The 20,037-nt window shown below is 37.3% G+C and overlaps 2 protein-coding genes across 5 annotated transcripts; one reads left to right on the top strand and one right to left on the bottom strand.

The window, feature by feature from the left end:
• Window positions 1-1,912: 1,912 nt before the first annotated feature.
• LOC306858100 (bone morphogenetic protein 2-B) lies at window positions 1,913-8,747 on the top strand (the record flags this gene model as incomplete). The annotated part of the gene is made up of 5 exons (XM_079398497.1): window positions 1,913-2,192; window positions 2,273-2,400; window positions 7,001-7,117; window positions 7,205-7,388; window positions 8,335-8,747. The coding sequence occupies 5 exons, from the start codon at window positions 1,913-1,915 to the stop codon at window positions 8,745-8,747; spliced, it is 1,122 nt and encodes a 373-aa protein (XP_079254623.1).
• Window positions 8,748-9,045: 298 nt separating this feature from the next.
• LOC306858022 (uncharacterized protein) lies at window positions 9,046-18,507 on the bottom strand. Of its 4 annotated transcripts, none has more exons than XM_079398365.1 (2): window positions 18,326-18,507; window positions 9,046-15,969 (listed from the first exon to the last, which is right to left on the bottom strand). In XM_079398365.1, exon 2 carries the CDS (start codon window positions 15,866-15,868, stop codon window positions 10,220-10,222), a length of 5,649 nt encoding a protein of 1,882 aa, XP_079254491.1. In that variant the 5' UTR covers window positions 15,869-15,969; window positions 18,326-18,507; the 3' UTR covers window positions 9,046-10,219. The 4 variants fall into 4 exon arrangements, with proteins under 4 accessions (XP_079254491.1, XP_079254489.1, XP_079254492.1 ...); XM_079398363.1 differs by lacking the exon at window positions 18,326-18,507 and adding an exon at window positions 17,007-17,600; XM_079398366.1 differs by lacking the exon at window positions 18,326-18,507 and adding an exon at window positions 16,077-16,117.
• Between the last annotated feature and the right edge of the window lie 1,530 nt (window positions 18,508-20,037).

Below are 20,037 nucleotides of genomic sequence, written 5' to 3'. Positions count from 1 at the left end.
TATGCATAAATCCGGCAAACATTTTTTTTTTCTGGTGCTAAAAAACCTAAAAAAAATAAAAATAATAATACAAATAAAAAAATAAAAATAACTTCAAATTCTTTATTTGTAAGACTGAATTATCAGGATTTTTTTGCACAAATATAAGTACAAGTAGCCTATTAAAGTATATAACGAAAAATGTACTCACCAAAATCTGTTGTTTAACTCAGAGCAGCTGAGACCTTCAGGATGAGGACTGACTTTGATTTTGCCTGATCTGAGAAATGTTTTCTTGTTAGATAATATCAATAGTATTTATTATATTTCAGTTTTTCTTAAGTTTAACATATATTCTAATCTAAAGTACAGGTAAACATGTTTTTGGGTGATTTTGTCAAAAAACAAAGAAAAAACTTAAACAAATGATAGGCTGCATTTGTGTTAAATGACTTAGTGACTGTCTCTTATTATAGTCAAAGTTGAAATGTGTTTATTTTAAAAACGAATGGCAGGTAAAGTGCCCAACACGTCAATGGCTTTATGGAAATGAGGATTATTCCATTTGAAGACAGAAACAGATGGATGAAGGCATGAAGGGCAAACATGCTGAGGATAACAGAGTAAATCTTCATTTCCATTTGCGTCATAGTCATGTCATTACGTTTACTTCTGTCACTGTGAGAGGATCTGGCTGTGCAGAGATAACAGACAACAACCTGCTAAAACCAACAGCAATTTCTAACATGTCTCTTCATTGCTGTCACTGTGACCTCTGAACCAGGGCCAACACACCTTCTCATTTCAACAAAATACGTCCTAAAATACAATTATTCTGTATCATTATTAAATATCTACACTGGCTGGCGTTTGAAATAATTACGTTTTTGAATGTTTCTCTAATGTTCAACAAGGCTGCATTTATTTGATCAAAAATACAATAAAAACTGTAATATTGTTAAATATTATTACAATTTCTAATAACTTTTTATCTATATGAATAGGTTTCAAATTAAATTTATTCCTATGATGGCAAAGCTGAATTTTCAGCAGCCATTAATACCAATTATTTCAAAATTCCAGAGTTATAAATGACTGCTTTTACCATATTTTTGATCAAATAAATGCAGACTTGGTGAGTATAATACACTTCTTTATATTTTCAGTAAACTAAAACCATAAAAAATTATGTTGCTTGAAATATAATATATAATAAAATATATATATATATTTTTAAACTTTTTGTTTTTGGCAACATTTTTCATTTTCATTAAGGTTAACGATGTACTGAAATAACTAAAACCTAAGTGTGTGTGTGTGTATACACACACACACACACACACATAGGTTTTACTTTTTAATTTTGTCATTTTTGACAAAAACAAAAGCATTAAATCATAGCCTGAAATTAACAAGAAAATGGAAAATCTAAACATAAAAACTTTAAATATTAACAATATTATCTCAATGATACTAAGATTACACTTCAAGACACATACAGTATAAACACACACAAACGTATCCATGGACTAATTAATTTATAAAAGTGAAAATGCACGAGCAAAAATTGCTATTATGCCTAGCTAAAATTGCAAAAGTTGTGCTTCTTTTACTAACTAATTGAATGAATGAATAAACAGTGTCAGAGGAAAATAAATTCTATTCAAAGGTGGTCTTGGTGATGCATGAGCATGATTAATTAATATGAGGCAGACAGTTTATTTAACTTTAGTCATGGTGTTTGGCTTGAAAGGCTGTCTGTTCACTCTTATCTGTGCAGGGTGAGCATACAAACCCCTGCGTAAATCTCGCTGTAAATTTGTAGTTGCTTTGAATGCACTGTCTCAGCAGTCCATCTCAACTGCATCTCAGCAGCAGCTGCGAATTCATTCTATGAGGGAATATTCAACACTGACTCTTACATCAGTCAGAAATGAAGTTACTAAGCATTTATTTCTTTGGGATTTTTGCGTGGTCGTTGCTTGTGTCCTCCGATGACATTTCAAGCTCAGCAGATGTGCCAAAGATAACAAATGCAATTAAGATGCACAACTGGAATGAACTATTCCAGATCAAAGATCTGACCCGCAGCGTTCAGACGCACAGGAAGGCGCCTCGGTTCATGATGGAGTTGTACGATGCTGTCGCGGACTCGAACGGAACGCTGAAAAACACCAAAGTGCTGGAAGGAAATATTGTTAGAAGTTTCGAAGGTGCGTAAATTGAAATGGTGAAATGCGAGATGTTCCAGTGGACGTTTAGATGTAATGCAGAGACATTTGTTTTCTGATAGGACAGTCCAGCGGCTCGTATCACTTCTTCAATCTGACATCATTCAGACCGGACGAGCGCGTCATCAGAGCAGAATTCCGATGGTTTCGTCATCAACAGCCTTTTATGGGACGTCATCATTTTTACAAAGTAAGTTCAAAATTTAGGTACTTTAAAAAAAAGTGGATGTAAGTGTGCTGCTGATTAAAGTGACGGTAAGGCAAGACACCACAGGTAGCCACAAGGGTCAATTCTTGCACCGCTCTTGTTTAGCTTGTATATGCTCCCACTAAGTCAGATAATGAGGAAGAACCAAATTGCCGGTCAAAGCTATGCTGATGATAGCCAGATTTACCTAGCCTTATCTCCAAATGACTACAGCCCCATTGACTCCCTCTGCCAATGCATTGATGAAATGAACAGTTGGATGTGCCAGAACTTTCTTCAGTTAAACGAGGAGAAAACGGAAGTCATTGCATTTGGAAACAAAGATGAAGTTCTCAAGGTGAATGCATACCTTGACTCTAGGGGTCAAACAACTAAAAATCAAGTCAGAAATCTTGGGGTGATTCTGGAGACAGACCTTAGTTTCAGCAGTCATGTCAAAGCAGTAACTAAATCAGCATACTATCATCTCAAAAACATTGCAAGAATTAGATGTTTTGTTTCCAGTCAAGATTTGGAGAAACTCGTTCATGCCTTTATCACCAGCAGGGTGGATTACTGTAATGTTCTCCTCACCGGCCTTCCCAAGAAGACCATTAGACAACTGCAGCTCATCCAGAACGCTGCTGCCAGGATTCTGACTAGAACCAGAAAATCTGAGCATATCACACCAGTCCTCAGGTCCTTACACTGGCTTCCAGTTACATTTAGGATTGATTTTAAAGTACTTTTACTCCTTTATAAGTCACTCAATGGCCTAGGACCTAAATATATTGCTGATATGCTCACTGAATATAAACCGAACAGACCACTCAGATCATTAGGATCGAGTCAGAAATACCAAGGGTTCACACAAAACAAGGGGAGTCTGCTTTTAGCTATTATGCTGCCCGCAGCTGGAACCAGCTTCCAGAAGATATCAGATGTGCTAAAACATTAGCCACATCTAAATCCAGACTCAAAACTCATCTGTTTAGCTGTGCATTTGTTGAATGAGCGCTGTGCTCCGTCCGAACTCACTGCACTGTATTTTATGTAATCATTTTCTACTCTTAACTGTTTTAAATTCCTTTTAAATCAATTTCTATATAATTTTAAAATTCCTTGTGTTTATTATTATTTTTTTAATTCCATATTTTTATTGCTGTGATTATTATTTTTAATGATTATTTCACTTTCTTTTATGTAAAGCACTTTGAATTACCACTGTGTATGAAATGTGCTATATAAATAAACTTGCCTTGCCTTGCCTACAAAATAAAAGTTTGTATTTGCATAATACATGTGTGTGTACTGTGTGTATTTATTATGTATTACATGCATGTATATATTTCAGAAAATATGTTATGTTTCTATAATAAATATATTTATTTATAATACAAATTATATGAATATAAATATAGATATGTTAATATTTGTAAAATATATGCTGTATATATATATATATATATATATATATATATATATTATACACAGAACGCACACATATATTATGCAAACAAATTACAGATAATCTACTCATCCCCTTGTCATCCAAGATGTTTATGTCTTTCTTTCTTCAGTCGTAAAGAAATTGTGTTTTTTGAGGAAAACAGTTCAGGAATTTTCTCCATACGATAGACTTCAATGGTGCCCCCGAGTCTGAACCTCCAAAACGCAGGTTAAATGCAGCTTCAGAGGTTCTCTAGTGGAGGAAGAATGGTCTTATCTAGCGAAACTGTCATTTGTACTACGTAATCACGTCGAAAGGTCACGCGTGACGTATGCAGGACTACAGACCCAGTGTTTACTAGCATCTGGAGAAGGAGGATCGCTCCAAAGCTGTTGCGTGTGGAATGACACAAAGTTATATGTCTCTGTGTCAGCCTTTTTGTTTAATTGTGTTATCCTGTCAGTGTATGTTTATTACTAATGTCTGCCTGTTAAAAACTTATTAAACTGTCATGTTTCTTTTGTTAACTCTTAAGTATGCGTCTCACGAAAACCAATTTGCAATGCAAAATGAAGCAGATCTGGAGGTCCAGGCAGCAGGAGTGTTTTTGGCTAATGTTCCACAGTCAATACCAGTAAAACTAAAGGACTGTGGTCCAGGAACTACAAGACCGTTAACAGATGCCCATTCTAGACTTTGATTACTGCTCACAAGTCCAGAAACTGAGCAAAAAAGGACCAAACCATCCACATCTGGGGCATATTATGCCTTCCCTCCAATACACTTCCACCGGTCTGTAAGTATAGAGCATCTAAACAACTGGAATTATGAACCAGTTATGATTTTTGTGTTATCCATCAGAAATAGAAATAACAAATGTATTTAATTTTTTTATTTCGTACAGTTTAATTGTGATAAATCCACTACAGCTTATTTCATATCGCTAATTAATATTCATTAATAATGTAATCCATGTAATTTCACAGCCTCCCGGGTATACTCAACCAGAACGCACTGAAGAGCAATCAGAGGAACATGTGGAGCTTGACATTAGCATGTTGTCCACAGACAAAAAAGATATTATTTTCCAGCCGCTCAGTTCAACATCAACTTCAGCCCCAAGCACAGAAGATGAGGAATGTGAAATGCTTTGGAAAACCAACAAATGGATTGTAAGCCAGCCCAATATCATGGAGCTTTTCAAGAGATGTCAAGAATGTGGCTCACTAATAACAGAAACCAGAAAAACAACAGTGGGAGGTCTTTTCCATGTTCACTGGAAATGTGAACAAAACCATAAGGGACAGTGGAGTTCATGCACTGATATTAGAGGACTGCCTGTTTCTGCATGCACACTTTTCACTGGAGCAACATTTACACACGTCAACGATTGGGCCACTACACTGTGCTATTTTGAGACACCGTGAATATGAACTAAAATGCACTTTTAACATACTATCTCTGTATTATAAACAATTATTGTAGTACACTTGAGTGTTCTAGTGTATTAAAGATGGTTAATTTTAGTTCATATTCACAGTGTCTCAAAATAGCACAGTTGAGTACGCTTAGATGATACTAAAGATTCCTTTTTATAAACCTTAGTGCACGAAAATATAACACTTTAAGTACATTATGGAAGTGCACTTGTTTTTCACCTGGGATGTATCGTAGTGAAGTGTTTCCCCCTCAATGCACCCATTGAAGGCGCTCTGGGAGGCGGAATTGAGTTTGATGCTTGAGGAGAATACCTGATATCTAATTCTTGCCTGAATACACTCATCATCCAAGGTAGAGGAGGAGGAGGACGACAACATGGAAGAGGAAGGACAAGGGCAAGAAGACAAGCAGTCTCAGATATTTCAGCTGATGCATGCCAGGGTTGGATCAGGCATGCAAGAGGATTAAACCCCCGCTGCCTGGCCAGGGCCAATAGAGCCTGTGAAGTTGAAGAGGTTCTGGCAGAATAACTGCTGTTTGCTGTATTGTACTGTACTCTACAGTACATTAAATTAAGGAATAAAACATCGGGGAGTACCACAAGCAACACTTCTTACCGTGTTAATTAATTTCTCTCATCAATGTGTAAAACTATGTTGTAGTGTCTGTGTTTTTGAGGGTTTTTGTGTCATGTCTGAGAGCAAAGTTTGGTTTTTCAGCAAGATTGAGTTTTTTGAGTGGAGAGCTTAATTTTGACCTGAATATAGGACGTTTGGGGAATTGAGTTAGAAGTTATGGATTTATGTTTAGAGTTGTGCAAAAAAGAGGCATAATTTCAAGAAATGTGTTTAAGCAATCGAGAAAAACTGTAAGTATGCACTGATTTAAATGTATTTCCACAACAGAAATCTAAACTTTGGATAAGCCAGGTTCAAAATTCTTGTTTCATTTTGTTGACATATTAGGTTTTTACAGAGGAGATCTCTTTTATCACTTTTATAAATCAGAAAATATGTCAATAGACACAAAAAAAAATAGGTATGGTTTTAACATTTATATAAGGATTTTACATATGGGTTCACACATATATACAGTATATATAAAACTGTAAAGCAGTGCTACTGAAAAAAAAAACCTCTTTAAATATGTGTGTTATTGGAATTAAAATCTACAGACACAAGATAAAGTGCAATTAAATACACACTTAGTATATTTTGCATGTTTTCTTTCCACTAGTCTGAAAGAAAAAGTTACGAAAAGACCAAAATTCCAAAATTAAACAGTGCCTGAAAAAGAAAGAATAAAATTTAGCTTGTAGTGTCTTGATTATAAGGAGCTTTAATAGAAAATGCTCAAGGCTTAAGCAGTTGATGTTCATCTCGAGCAACCCATATTGCAAAAACTAACTTTTTTAATAAAAATATGTTGATGTTTTTGGGGATATATGTAATATGTAAACCTAAAATACAATTATATTGGCGGTGTTCTGCTAGTGTTCGCTCCAATGATGATGCTGAGAGAGTCCTCGAGTGACCTACACTTGCTATGGATAATACCTCACATTTCTGTCTGGCAAAAATATGCTCGCTGTCTAACTTGTAACATACTTTTTCTGGATACTGAATATTTTGAAACTCTGTAAACACAATTAGGAATATAATTGTGAATTTGCATGTAAAAATGTAAATAATATTACAAAATTTGATGTTTTAGGTTTACCTTTATGAAGTGATGGACAGCAGACCTAAACCTTGGCGAGGAAACTTGATAAGCTCAAGGTTATTACCCATCTACACCAAAGGATGGGAGGTCTTCAACATCACACAAATGGTAAACAAAATATTACTGCGTAGAAGAAAATAATGTGCCATTGCTTTGCTTGTGCCACTGTCTCAATAACTTCTAAATTATTGACAGGTGACCAAATGGATTTTTAACAGCGGTACAAATAATGGTATCCTGGTCATGACTGCTTTACCTTCAGGGAACTGGTTTGAGTCCAGAATTCAGATGAAGGAGCAGTCAGACGAAACAAATGCATATTTGGTTATATATTCAGATGATGGACGAACGCACTACCAACACCCACCTTTCTACACAGGTAATTAAAACGTACTGAAATTCTCCAGACACAAGTATAATATATGGGTGTTTTCTAGACTACGGCGCACTTTTGGCCCTGTGGGCTTTCAGGAAAATAAACTCTCTTAAAACACATTTTTCACACTTTTTTTTTATGGACATAAAAAAGGTAACAACATCCTGCCCAGGGACTGCAGATGCAGCTTTAGAGCTAACTCTGGCACAACACTTTTGTTGTGAATTGTCCCTGTATAAATACATGAAATAAACTAAACATACATGTCACATACAGGTAAGGTCTGTCATTTATTTTTTAATGTTTATTTAAAAAACCACAAACATTTTCAGTGTTACTTTACAAATGCATTTCCATTACATCTTAAATAGCATTGGAAATGTGTTGAAATGGAATATTTCATATTTTAAGACTGAAAGATTAGGTCTGCGACAAGGGTAAAATAATACAATAAAAGGCATTTGACAAGTTGCAAAAATAAATGATGGGGGGTAAGAAAGTTGGTAAAAAAGGCCTGGTAAAAAAGTTTGCAGGACATTTACAGTGTGACCTTCATGTAACAAAAAGCAAAAAAGTGTTGAAATCAATTTAAATAAAAAAAAATTAAAATAAAAGAAAATCGACCCCAGCGAAATACAAGTACCCAATGTTGAAAATAGATATTTCAATGCATTATAATGTACATAGTACACGTTTGTTTCTGTGAATTGTGGGGACTTTCCATAGACTTCTATTACTTTTATACTGACCAAACAATATTTTTATCCCCTAACCCTAAACCTAGCCCTGGCCGGTCCCACACAATGTCAAACATTTCAGGTTTTACTATCCTTGTGGGGACATTTGGTCCCCTCAATGTAGCATAAACAAGTACGAACACACACACACACACACACAAAATCAGATTTTATGTTTGAATGTTTTTATGCCATTGTTAACTCTCTTTTAGGACAAAATATCACCACATCCCTTAAACTCCTCGAGCCTATAGCAGGTTTAGTGAAGTCAACAATGCGCAACCGCAGGAGTGTGCGTGCATTAACCTCTACTTGCCAGAGAACAAACCTCTACGTAGACTTCACTAAAATCGGCTGGTCAGGGTGGATAATATCTCCCAGAGGTTATAACGCGTACAGTTGCACAGGCTCCTGTCCGTTTCCACTGGGCGAAGGTTTACGGGCTACGAATCATGCTACTGTGAGATCCATCATGAATGCACTGAAACTATCACAGGTGGCGGGGAAGCCCTGCTGTGTGCCAGATGCACTTCACCCCATCAGTCTCCTGTACTTTGACGACGAGGAAAATGTTGTTCTGAAACAGTACGACGACATGGTTGCTGGCAGTTGTGGCTGCCATTAAAATACAGAATGACAAGATGTAAATGTATTGTTGATGTGTAATGCCATTTATTTAAAAGCGTCACATGTGCCACACTTCAAATGTAAATTTAGATAGCATTAAAATTAGTTGATATTTGTATGGGTATTTGTATGTCTAAACCAAATTAAAGATGTTTCATGCAACCAAATATGATCATATCTTGTATAAGTATAAAACAGACTATCATTACTTTGAGTGGAAGATGTCTTTTCAGGCTTGGAAAGCTCCACCCTTAAAGTTCAGCTACTACAAATCTACAAAACCATTTTTTGCCATGCCAATTTGACAATTCAAAATTTAGTTTGAAGGGAAGTCATCCTGAGAAAGACGTGCATATTGTCAGACAAGCTTGACCCTGATGAGTCATTCTGAGTTCATTTAGCATTTGAAAATATTATTACGTAAACATTATCCAAAAATGTATGTCATGACAAATATTACATAATGTTGCAACCCAACTTTACAGTTGCTTAAGCAGGTCATAAGACGCCTGCAGAACTCCTGTTTACCACATGGTGGAGGCAGAATGGCATTGTAATGGCTAAACGGGATGTAGTCTGGTGCATTTTGTATACGAATATGGCTAAAGCTGACTGAAATCACCAAAGTTAAAACAATGAGCGAAAGTGAGGAAGAACTGATTTTCCAAGGTTCTCCAGATTTGTGGATCGAGTGTTTTGCTTAAGGCACTTAATAACAAGATGTTAAATATAGATATCCATATGCAGAACTGTATTTTCAGCTTTGTTAACAGGTTGGTGCCATACAGTGTCAATCATATAATCTCTTTCTATCTAAATCTGTCAGAATAATCTGCAATGAGGACTACACTTTATGCTGCAAGTCATAAAGCCTGGCTTTCCCAAGACTAAGCAAAATGAGATTCTTCTTCAGATAAAAGGTAGTGCATTCGTCAAAATGAAAGAATTGAACAATTGCTCATCGATGATGCTTTTATTGGAATGGTTCTTTTATGAAGCAACAATCCATTTAAATGTACTAATTCATTCCAAAATGCACCCAGAATGCAATCAGCATTTGTCAAATATACCATTGTAAGCATATAAAACACCTATGTTGAACTCTTCATTTTTACAATACTTTTCTGCTGTGAAAAATACTGTGGACTAAATACTTCCAAAACTCAAATACAAGATGTATCAAAATAATCTCCTTCTGATTTTTATGAAAGCAAATCTACTTTCAATTAGGCAAATCTCAACTTCCTGTTACAAATAGACAAGTGCTTTTAACGGTAAGAGAACTAGGCCTTACTTTAATAAGAATTAAACATTTACAATCCACGCCTTTTACACTATAAAACAAAGAACAGCATACATACTAGAAAAATTTTCCCATGGCACACCAGACTGAAAACAAACAACACAAATCCCTGATTTCAGTCACATTCAAACTCTGGACAAACATCCAATGCTTCAGTCTGGATGTTTTCATCTCACACTATCAATTTCCTCTTCAGGTGTATGTTCTTGTGATATATACACAGGCTCAGAGTAAGGATTTACCTCTTCATTATGTGTTTTATAAAAGTTCTCCTGTATCTGTTTCCTGCTAGGTTCAAAGTCTTCCAGGTCATCAGGAGGAATCATAGATCCTCCAGTCCTGACAACAGATTTCTGTGATGGTAGGGGCACTGGAACATAGCCATGATACAGCATAAGTGGTGGTGTGTTCATAACCTCCAATGGTGGAGCTTGTCGCACAGCAGCCTCAGGAGATTGTACCGGAAGTTGCAAATAACTTTTTGTTTCCAGGTCAAAGAAAGTTTTTGTTTTGACCTGTACAGGCATATCCACCAGAAAGTATTCTCCGGAGTCAGGGTCCTGTAAAAGCTTCCTCTGGGTGATCGGGAAGGACTGTGTTACAAGATTAGTGGCTGGGGCATAAGTATGTTCAATGCTGTTGTGGCGCAAAGGTAATCCTTTTTGAGTAGAGTATTGTGATCCTTCTGTTGAATGAACTTCAACACCAGTGTTGCTCGATAGGTTTCCATGCTTATCCCTTAAAAATCTATCTAGACTTTGAGTCCTACGTTCCAGTTTCTTGGGCAAGTATTTATCATTGCTTCGGCCCAATCTGTCACTGTCATTACTTATTTGGCCATTCTCCAAATGACCCCCATGGTTTGACGTGGCTTCTAATTGTTTCTTACTGCGATGGGTCTTTGAGTCACCAGTATCTTTGGTTGCATGTGGCACTTTTTTACTAGGATCATTCTCTTCTACATTTTGGCTCTTGTGACCACTATGGCGTCTAGCATGCTTCTCGCTTCTTTGAGCTTTGTGCTCAAGTGTGCCATCCAGATGTTCGCTTTGCTTATTGCTGATTCTGTCACTGCTAAGCGACCTGTGTTCTGATCTGTCATCTACTTTGTCAGTGCCGTGGTGCCTCCTCTCAGCCTTGTTAGCGACGCTTTTGTCACCGGTCCTGCCTTTACGCTCAGATTTGCATTTAGCTTCAGCTTTTTGTATCCTCCGTGTGGTGAGCTTCATGGCTCGGCGTAGAGCCTTTTCGGTTTTTGGAGGTACAACAGGCGGCTTGTTCTGACCCTGACTGTCATTTCCACTGCAGACTGAAGCAGATCTCTCGCTGGGTGCCTTGGATCCCTCTGCATCCTCTGTTGGTGCATTGCAAAACATGTTCTCCTCCATCGTATCCCCTCCGCTTGTTTCATAGCCATCAATTCCCTCAGATAAAGTGCTCACAGCAGAGCGTCTCTCCTCCTCCTCAGACACAGAGGCACTTCCAACCGACAGCTTTCCGTCCTTGACTGTGACCAGGTGAGTTGCTGGAAGGGACAAGAATTGCATTGCTGGTTGGATTGGTTGGGGACTCTTGACTGATCCAGCAGACATCTCAACTTGAGAATGATCTTTGAAGAGATCCAGATCTTCCTTATCTTTCTCAGATCTATTCAAGCAGTTGTCTTGTTGATCCTTGGAGGAAGTATGACTGTGTGGTATTTGTGTTAAGTTTCTAGCTGACTCAATCAAGCAGTGCACCCATCCCTTTTTGTCCACATCACCAGGTGGAGAAACTACCCTGTCAGAGACATCTGACTCACTTTCATGGTTGCTTAAAGAGTAAGAATCTATTGAGGGTTTCTGGAAATTCTCCTTCACCTTTTCATCTTTTTCTTTCATGTTGCAGACTTCTGCTTTCCTTAACAACTCTTCTGTGAGTGCCCCCTGTTTGGATTCATGCAATAGAGAGGGTTCACTTGAGTTTGAAGAGCGACTGCTGTGGTGTGCTGGTTTACCATTCAACGAGGATACAGAGTGAGACTGTTCAAGGATATCATATACTGCGATACTGTCCTTTCTGACTTTATCAGGTTTGAAAGACTCTGAGGACAGTGTTTCAGAGAGTTCCTCCTCAAGTTCGTCTACAGTTTTGACCCTTTCTGAGCTTGAAAGTCCAAGAAGTCCACTTAAGAAGCCTTTAACATAGACCTTTGGACCTTTGGATTTGTTTTGCTTGTCAGGACCTTCTTCCCTCTCATTTGTTTTTACCTTGTCTTGCATTCCTTCATTTCTGTTGTTGTTTGTGAGATCACCTACATCCTTTTGGGAGCCTTGGGTGATACTGTGTTTCCTTTGTTTACTAGAATGTTCCTCGCCTCTTTCTGATTCTTTTGAAGAGCTGTAGGACATTCTTTCAGTCTCCGAATCCATCTCATTGTAGATAATAGAACAAGTGCCACTTTCAGCATCAATGACTGTGAGTTTTGGTGGAAAATTTTTTTGATTTATTTTGCCTTTTGGAGCCTTTTCATTGGGTCTCTCTTCCATAGAGTTTTCAGAACATGTACCTTCAACAGGCAGGCCTTTCTGAATATCCTTGCGGTTCACCTTAATTTCTTTATTGTACTTCTCTTTTAGAGCTGATACATTTCCTCTCACTGGGCCTCGATTCTTTGTTTGGCTTGACTGAACTTTGCTTATTTCCTTACTTTCCATTATCTTAGTTTTGCCTGTAGTGCCACCTTCTCTTTTAAAGTCCAAATTACCTTCTGTCTTTTCACCTACTCTGTCATCACTCTGAGAATTACTTCTCCCTCTTCTTGGGGGTATTTCAGGTTTATTAGAACTACCCCATTTGTCAACACTGAACTCTTCCTCATACTGTCCCACACTACAAATATCTCTACTTTCCAAATTATCTCCCATTTTTGTGCATTTCATTGCATGACTTTTATTTTTATTCCTTAACTCTTTCTTTTGGCGTATCTTATCACCCTTGCTGATATTACTTGTGTTGCTTTCTTGATGGTCTAGGCACAATCTGTCTCTCTCATTATATTTTATCGGTTCTACATGCTGGCACTGCCCATTAGATGCTTCCTGCTCACAGGGCCTGGCTAATTTTACCTCAGGCACATGACTTTCACCATGTTTAGTCATGTCTTCTGACTTTGTTTGCACAGTCTGCCAATTAGTTTTAGAAGCAGATACGGTATTCTGATTTTTGCCATCTTTTGTACTTGTCCCCCATTCATTCACCAGAAACATGCTAGGGAGTTGGTCCTCTCCACTGGTGGGTAACTCAAGATCATCTTGAGGTTTTTCAAAACCACATGCATTATTTTTCAACTTTCTTTGCTCTCGTTCAGCAATTACTTCCTCTAAAGCCATTTTGGCCAAGTCATACTTATCTGTAACAACATTATCTCTCTTTAAGGGTGCAGTTGTCTTATTTGGCACCGGTTTCATTGATGCAAACAGTGCTTTCTTTGCAGAAGTGTTTCCTTTCACTGAGAAAGTTCCGTCTTTTACTTTTTGCTCTCTTTGAGTTTCCAAACCATTCTTTGGTGTAATGCTGCTCTGTTCTTTAGCTGTGGTAGCCTCTTCACTTACATGAACATCTTTCAATAGTGGTCCATCCACTGTTGTTTGAACTAGTCCTTGATTTTTACGTATTCCTTCATTATGCTCCTCTTGTCTTATCTCTTTTGGTTTTGTATTTTTGGAATGCCTGGACCACTCATCATTAACATGTTTATCCTTTATATCCATCAGCTGTTTTTCTGCATTAGAACGATCATCATGATCTTTATCATCATCTGTACTGACAAATCTCTGACTTTTAATGTAGTTGTTCTGTCGTGCAGAAAATACATGCTTTGTTCCTGCCTCCTTTAAGTTGGGTTCTTTTTCTTTAACAGGGCTTTTCTGTGTACTGACTGTTCCTATAGTTTTCAATCTGTCCTTAATTTGATCACTAATGGCTTGTTCTTCCAGTTTTGTTAAACTTACACTTGGGCTTTTTACAGATTTGTTTTCAATAATTGTGTCATGATCTTTGCTGGCTTTTTCTGTGAAAACCTGAGAGCTGGTGTCAACCTCAACTTGAGCATTTGCTCTGATCTCCTCAGGACAAGCTTTTCGGTAAAGTTGTAATGTTGGGTATTTTGCCTTGTTAGTTGCAGGGTTCCTGTTTGATTTTAATTTTCCAGATTGAAGCAGACTCAGTGCCAAATAGTCATCTGGCATTCCACCATTCCCAGGAGAGTCAGTTTGAGCATCTCCAGTTTCCAACAAGGGACTCATTGGAGAGATAATGGCTATGTGATGAGCAGGTGAAATTGTTATAGCTTCTGAATTCTCAAGTATTTCAAGCACATCTTTTGACACTTCGGGCTGGAGAGACTCTTTACTTTGATTTATCGCATCCAAACCTTTAAACTTAGGTGGACTGTACATGGCCTTAACCCGTTTTCTGTTGTCCTTGAGATTAAACAACAAGCTTGATGCAATGGATTTGTACCCCTCTCTCTTAATCTCAGGCGACGGATGCAGTTCTCTCTCAGGGAGCGCTGGGATCTCCAGGGCAGTGGGCGAGAGCACAGTTTGCAGTATCTCTGAAGTTCCTGTCCCAAGTCTGGAGGGTATCACCGGTGTCATCAGCTGTGAAATACTGAAAGGAGTTGAACTAGTGGAGGTCTGGTCGTCTATTGTCTTGACTTCTTTGTTAAATGCCTGTGCACTCCCTTCTCCAGCGTTTCTTCTTTCGCAGGCCGGTGAGTTGATGGAATGCCCCACAGGAGCAGCACTTTTTGCTCTATTTCGGCTTTTTCGCCAGGGAACACAAGCTTCCACTCTTTCTGAATTACACCTTTGTTCAGCAACAAGCGGAGGAGCTTTTGTAGGAATATTATGCTGGATGTGCCCGGACTCTTTCTCTGGTTTTGGAGGTACCTTAGGCACTGCCGATTGTATAGAAGCAAGTTGTGGTTTAAGTGGATGAGTCTCATTTTGTTTTAGACACTTTTCAACTTCTTTTTCAACTGATTGGGGGACGCTTAATTGATAGCGTCCATGTGCTGCAGTTAATTCTTTGTAAAGAGGTGAGTCATACCATTCCAGTGGCCTGTTGCTCAACACAATCTCCGAAATGTGCTCTTTCCCGATGGAGAATTTATTGAAATCCCTCCATGACAAAAACGGGCTAAATTCGCTGTGGAGGAAAAAGTTTATGCAATTCAGTTTTCTCAGTTTGTTGTTTTTGCTTTGTTTACTTTTAGAAGATTTTCCTGGGGCATTCGAAGCAACCTTGCTTGATTTCTTTGCAGGCCCTTTTTCATCTGATTTGAGATGATTTTTGTCTTGGGAAAGATGTCCCGCTGTTAAACTGTGATAATCTGAAGAAAACTCGGAGAGCTCCCTTTGGATGCTGAGTAGAGCAGATTTGTCCCATGAATCACCATTTGTCATCTTGCTGCTCTCACCGTTCTTTTTGGCTGCAAACGCTGCAAAAAGCGATGAGTCTTTGGATGACTTATTTGATCTACTCAACGGATCATTTGCTCCATTAAGGGGGTAAGAATTAAGTTTTTTGGCAGCAGAAAATGAGCTCTGCTGTGCCTTTTTTGAGACGTCCTCCACCACTGGCTTGTGGCAGCTGACTAGAGATGGGGAAAACTCTGAGTCATTGTAGATTGCTTCATCTCCAATGCACAGACTCTTGAAAGCTCGATCCGTCAGGCTCATGACCTCACGGTCTATTTCATCCATAAAGCTATCAAGATAGCGGAGGTGCTGCATGCTTGTCCTGTGGCGCTTCTCTTGGTTGCTCATCATGGATGCGTATTCCCAATTCCTTCAGTCTGACACAGAATTGACCTGGCTTGACACTTCTTGCATTGTCAACACCACATATTGGAGATTACATTGTGATTTCCCTGAAAAAAAATAAATGACAGAAGTTACATCAGTTTTGGACTGTCAAAAATCACATTTTTAAACTACTAACCTTTATATTTAAGATGAAACAGTTTATTGTTTTGACCTCAGAGGTGGTTGGTAATCCTGCCTGTGACTATGTACAGTAAAGAAAGACACACCATGCCAAACACCAACTATTTTTAGAAGAAGGCAGATGTCTCTCTGCCCTTTCACATACACAGGCCACCTGCATAACCCTTGGAAGTCATTTGGTAAAACAAATGGATTTTCAAACCATGCAGACTACTTTTAAGTGTGTCCTGTTCAAAAGATCTGCTTTTTAAAACTAAATACTTCTAAGCCTAAAATGTCAACATTTTTGAACTTCCTCAAACAAGCTAATCAACATTTTTGCCAGCATTATTTGTACTACAGAGAACACAAATTAGTCATCATTCAGTTGTTTCATTGCAGCTGCTGCACTGTGTGGTTGATCCGGGAATAACTCATTAACCCATATTTATCCTCTGACCTAAATCCGTTAACCAGCACTCATCACTGCTTCTGCCTGTCATGGAATGGGAATGTGCCTTAAAAGTACTACAATATGGCATTATTAGACATTTATGTGTAACTCAGAGACCTCAAATGCTGACCCAGGACAAATCTTGAGATATATGTGAGCATTTAAAGCCATGCACTAAGTGGCCAAGACGATTTGGACAGCACAACATTTTTCCACCACCCATAATTCTATATCAACTTGCAGTCGGGGTAATTTCCCCACATCTGTTATTTTATTTATGTGAAACGGAGATCTACAGTACAGTGATAAGGCCCTCAAGGAAACTTCTTCAAAATAACAGGCTGTTCATCATAAAATTATGAAAACGGCAAAGCAGCTGCTCTCAACGGATCTTAGCTTTTTGTTATTAAAGGGAAAATATTGTGTACAAATTTCAAATTTTCCTTTAGTCAGGAAAATAAGCACATACGTTGAGCCACATTAATTTGACAAGAAAAGATTAAAAGTGAGTGAAAGTTTATTCCTTACCTTTTTTTTAAGTTATGTAGTTCATCCTTGGACAAATCCATTCAACAAAAATATTATAAAAAAGACACAAATGAATCCTTAAAGGTAAATTTCACACAAGCCACCAAGTGAAGTCAGACTTTCCTGTTACTCCATATAAGAACACTATAAAAGTGCTGTTTGCTGAACACAGCCTGAAGCTCATGGTAGAAATCCATGTTCAAGTAAGCACTTGAAAAGACTGAAGGAGAAGGAACCGAACACACCCCACCGAAATAGTTTGCCGGAGCTGTAACACGGGAAACGCAAATATCTGAGCGACTCTTTGGTGTCGAGTGTGCGACAGATGAAATGCAAATGGTCATCTGCTATTTTGGTACCGGTAGCCTGAGTACCATAGCTTTCTATACCTCTCCGATCCTACAGAAACTACATTATTTGACATTAACACGGCCACGCTGGACACATGGGATGTTGTTGTATGGTGGCTGGGGTGAGTAGGAGTCATTTGTCTCACAAACAGGGGAGGCAAATATAGTGCCTTGCATCACCCCACCGCAGTGTCACCAAACTCAAAGTGTAGAATGAGGGATAATGGAGTCTGATTACTAGACTGCCCACAGTTGTTAAGCAGATCCTGCTTGTGTCTTTCTAGTATTTCTGCCTCCAGCCGGTCAGACTGAACGAGGAAAACATTCATGCTTAGGCTTTTTTTTATTCACAAAGTAGAAACGAAGTTCCTGGAAGTTGGAGAAAGTGGTTATGGAAACACAAACAGATTCATTCTTTGGGCATTAAAAAACACTTAAAAAAAACACATTAAAGCAAATAAAATCATGTAGTGGTTAACATACTGAATTTTAAACGATATGTATAAGGAATAGTTCACCCAAAATATTCAGAATATTAATGTTGTTACAAACCAAAACAACATTATTTATGTATTTATTGATTGATTGATTGATTGATATCATGACCGGTCTAAAAAAGCATAGACAAAAAAGGGGCTTTTTTATTCACAAAGTAGAAACTGGAAGTTGGAGAAAGTGGTTATGGAAACACGAACAGATTTATATCATAAAAAACATTTGTATCCTATTAAAAAAAAAAAACATTAAAACAAATTCAGTCAAATATCAGTAAATATAAAGTAAAATCATGTAGTGGTTAACATACTGAAGTTTAAACGATATATAAAAGGAACAGTTCACCCCAAAATTGTCTGAATATTCATGTTGTTCCAAACCAAAACAACGTTTGTTTTATTTAATTTTATTTTTTTGAAGAATATCACGACCTATCTAAAAAACCATTGACAAAAAAGGGGCTTTTTTACTCACAGAGTAGAAACGGGAAGTTCCTGGAAGTTGGAGAAAGTAGTTATGGAAACACGAACAGATTTATACCATAAAAAGCATTTGTATCCTAACATGGCCTGTTTGTTTTAACACTTCGTTATGTAATTGTATTTATTTGGCTATGGTCTTCACACCTGCACAGCATGATAGAGAGTTATTTAAGTGGCTCTATTTGAAGCCGCCTGTATTTCATCGAGTAATAGCCTGCCTTTCTTTCTGGCACACCTTTCATATCTCAGCTTATCTGTCACATGTCAAAGCAGCACCTGTTTCTCCACGCTACAGGCCAGAGTCTCAAGAATACCAATAGTGTTTTTTCTAAGCAACAACTGTTAAGTTTTGAAAATAAAAGCCCATTTAGAATAAGGACATTAACTGTAACTATAAAGTTGTATCATTCTAAATATATGAGAATATGGAAGTGCACATCACCGATATAATGTTACCAAGACAGGAACAATATTGTTGGAATCCCTTTCGGAATGACTATTTTCAGGTGGTGAATGATAAAACTACTGACAGCCAATCAGAATTCACTGAATATTTAAAGCAGCAGATGACATAACTGCATCTTGTGCTTATAATAATGAGAGCATTATTGTGCATTGCTGTGGATGCTAATATGTTATCGTTATAGCTATCTTTGTAGTTATAGTTCTTGGTGTGAACGGGCATTTAAAAAAAAATTAAAAATACACATTAAAACAAGTTCAGTCAAATATCAGTAAATATAAAGTAAAAACATATGGAAGTTATATGACGATATGTAAAAGGAATAGTTCACTCAAAAATATTCTGAATGTTGTTCCAAACCTAAAAGACATTAAGAAAAAAAACACCTTCCAATGTTGGTCAATAAAACTTGACTTTTATTCACTATATAGTTCATATTAGATTAGATTAGATTCAACTTTATTGTCACTGTGCAGAGTACAAGTACAGAGCCAATGAAATGCAGTTAGCATCTAACCAGAAGTGCAAATAACAGGTTTATAAATAGATATAAAAAAAAATGTGTATATACATTGTTTTATGACATATACAGACTGATATTTGAATTGTTAAGTATGTATTAGTTATAGAATTTATGTATTTTATGTTATTTATGTATTATTGATTGTTATATTGTCAATTGATATTGATACAATATTATCGGTCAGCTGTATATATAAAATTGAATACACTATATACGTATATATCATTTGAGTGTGTGTGTTGAATATCGTGAAAATTTCATTTTTTTTATTGTAACTTATTTCAAAAAGTGAAACTCATATATTCTAGATTCATTACATGTAAAGTAAAACATTTCAAAAGTTTTTTTTTGTTTGTTTTAATTTTGATGATTAGAGCTTACAGCTCATGAAAGTCAAAAATCCAGTTTCTCAAAATATTAGAATATTAACATTTGAGTTTCATTAAACGACCATCTCTACAGTATAAATTCCGGGTATCTCTTGTTCTTTGAAACCACAATAATGGAGAAGACTGGCAAAGATCCAGAAGAGGAACATTGACAGCCTCCACAAAGAGGGTAAGTCACAGAGGGTCATTACTGAAAGCTGTGGCTGTTTACAGAGTGCTGTATCAAAGCATATTAAATGCAAAGTTGACAGGAAGGAAGAATTTGGGTAGGAAAAGGTGCACAAGCAACAGGGATGACCGCAAGCTTGAGAATACTGTCAAGCAAAGCT

This window comes from Barbus barbus (assembly GCF_936440315.1).
Source record: "Barbus barbus genome assembly, chromosome: 38".
In the NCBI taxonomy this organism is placed as follows: domain Eukaryota; kingdom Metazoa; phylum Chordata; class Actinopteri; order Cypriniformes; family Cyprinidae; genus Barbus; species Barbus barbus.
Note: the sequence above shows the minus strand (reverse complement) of the source record. Positions and strands in the feature narration are given on the sequence as shown.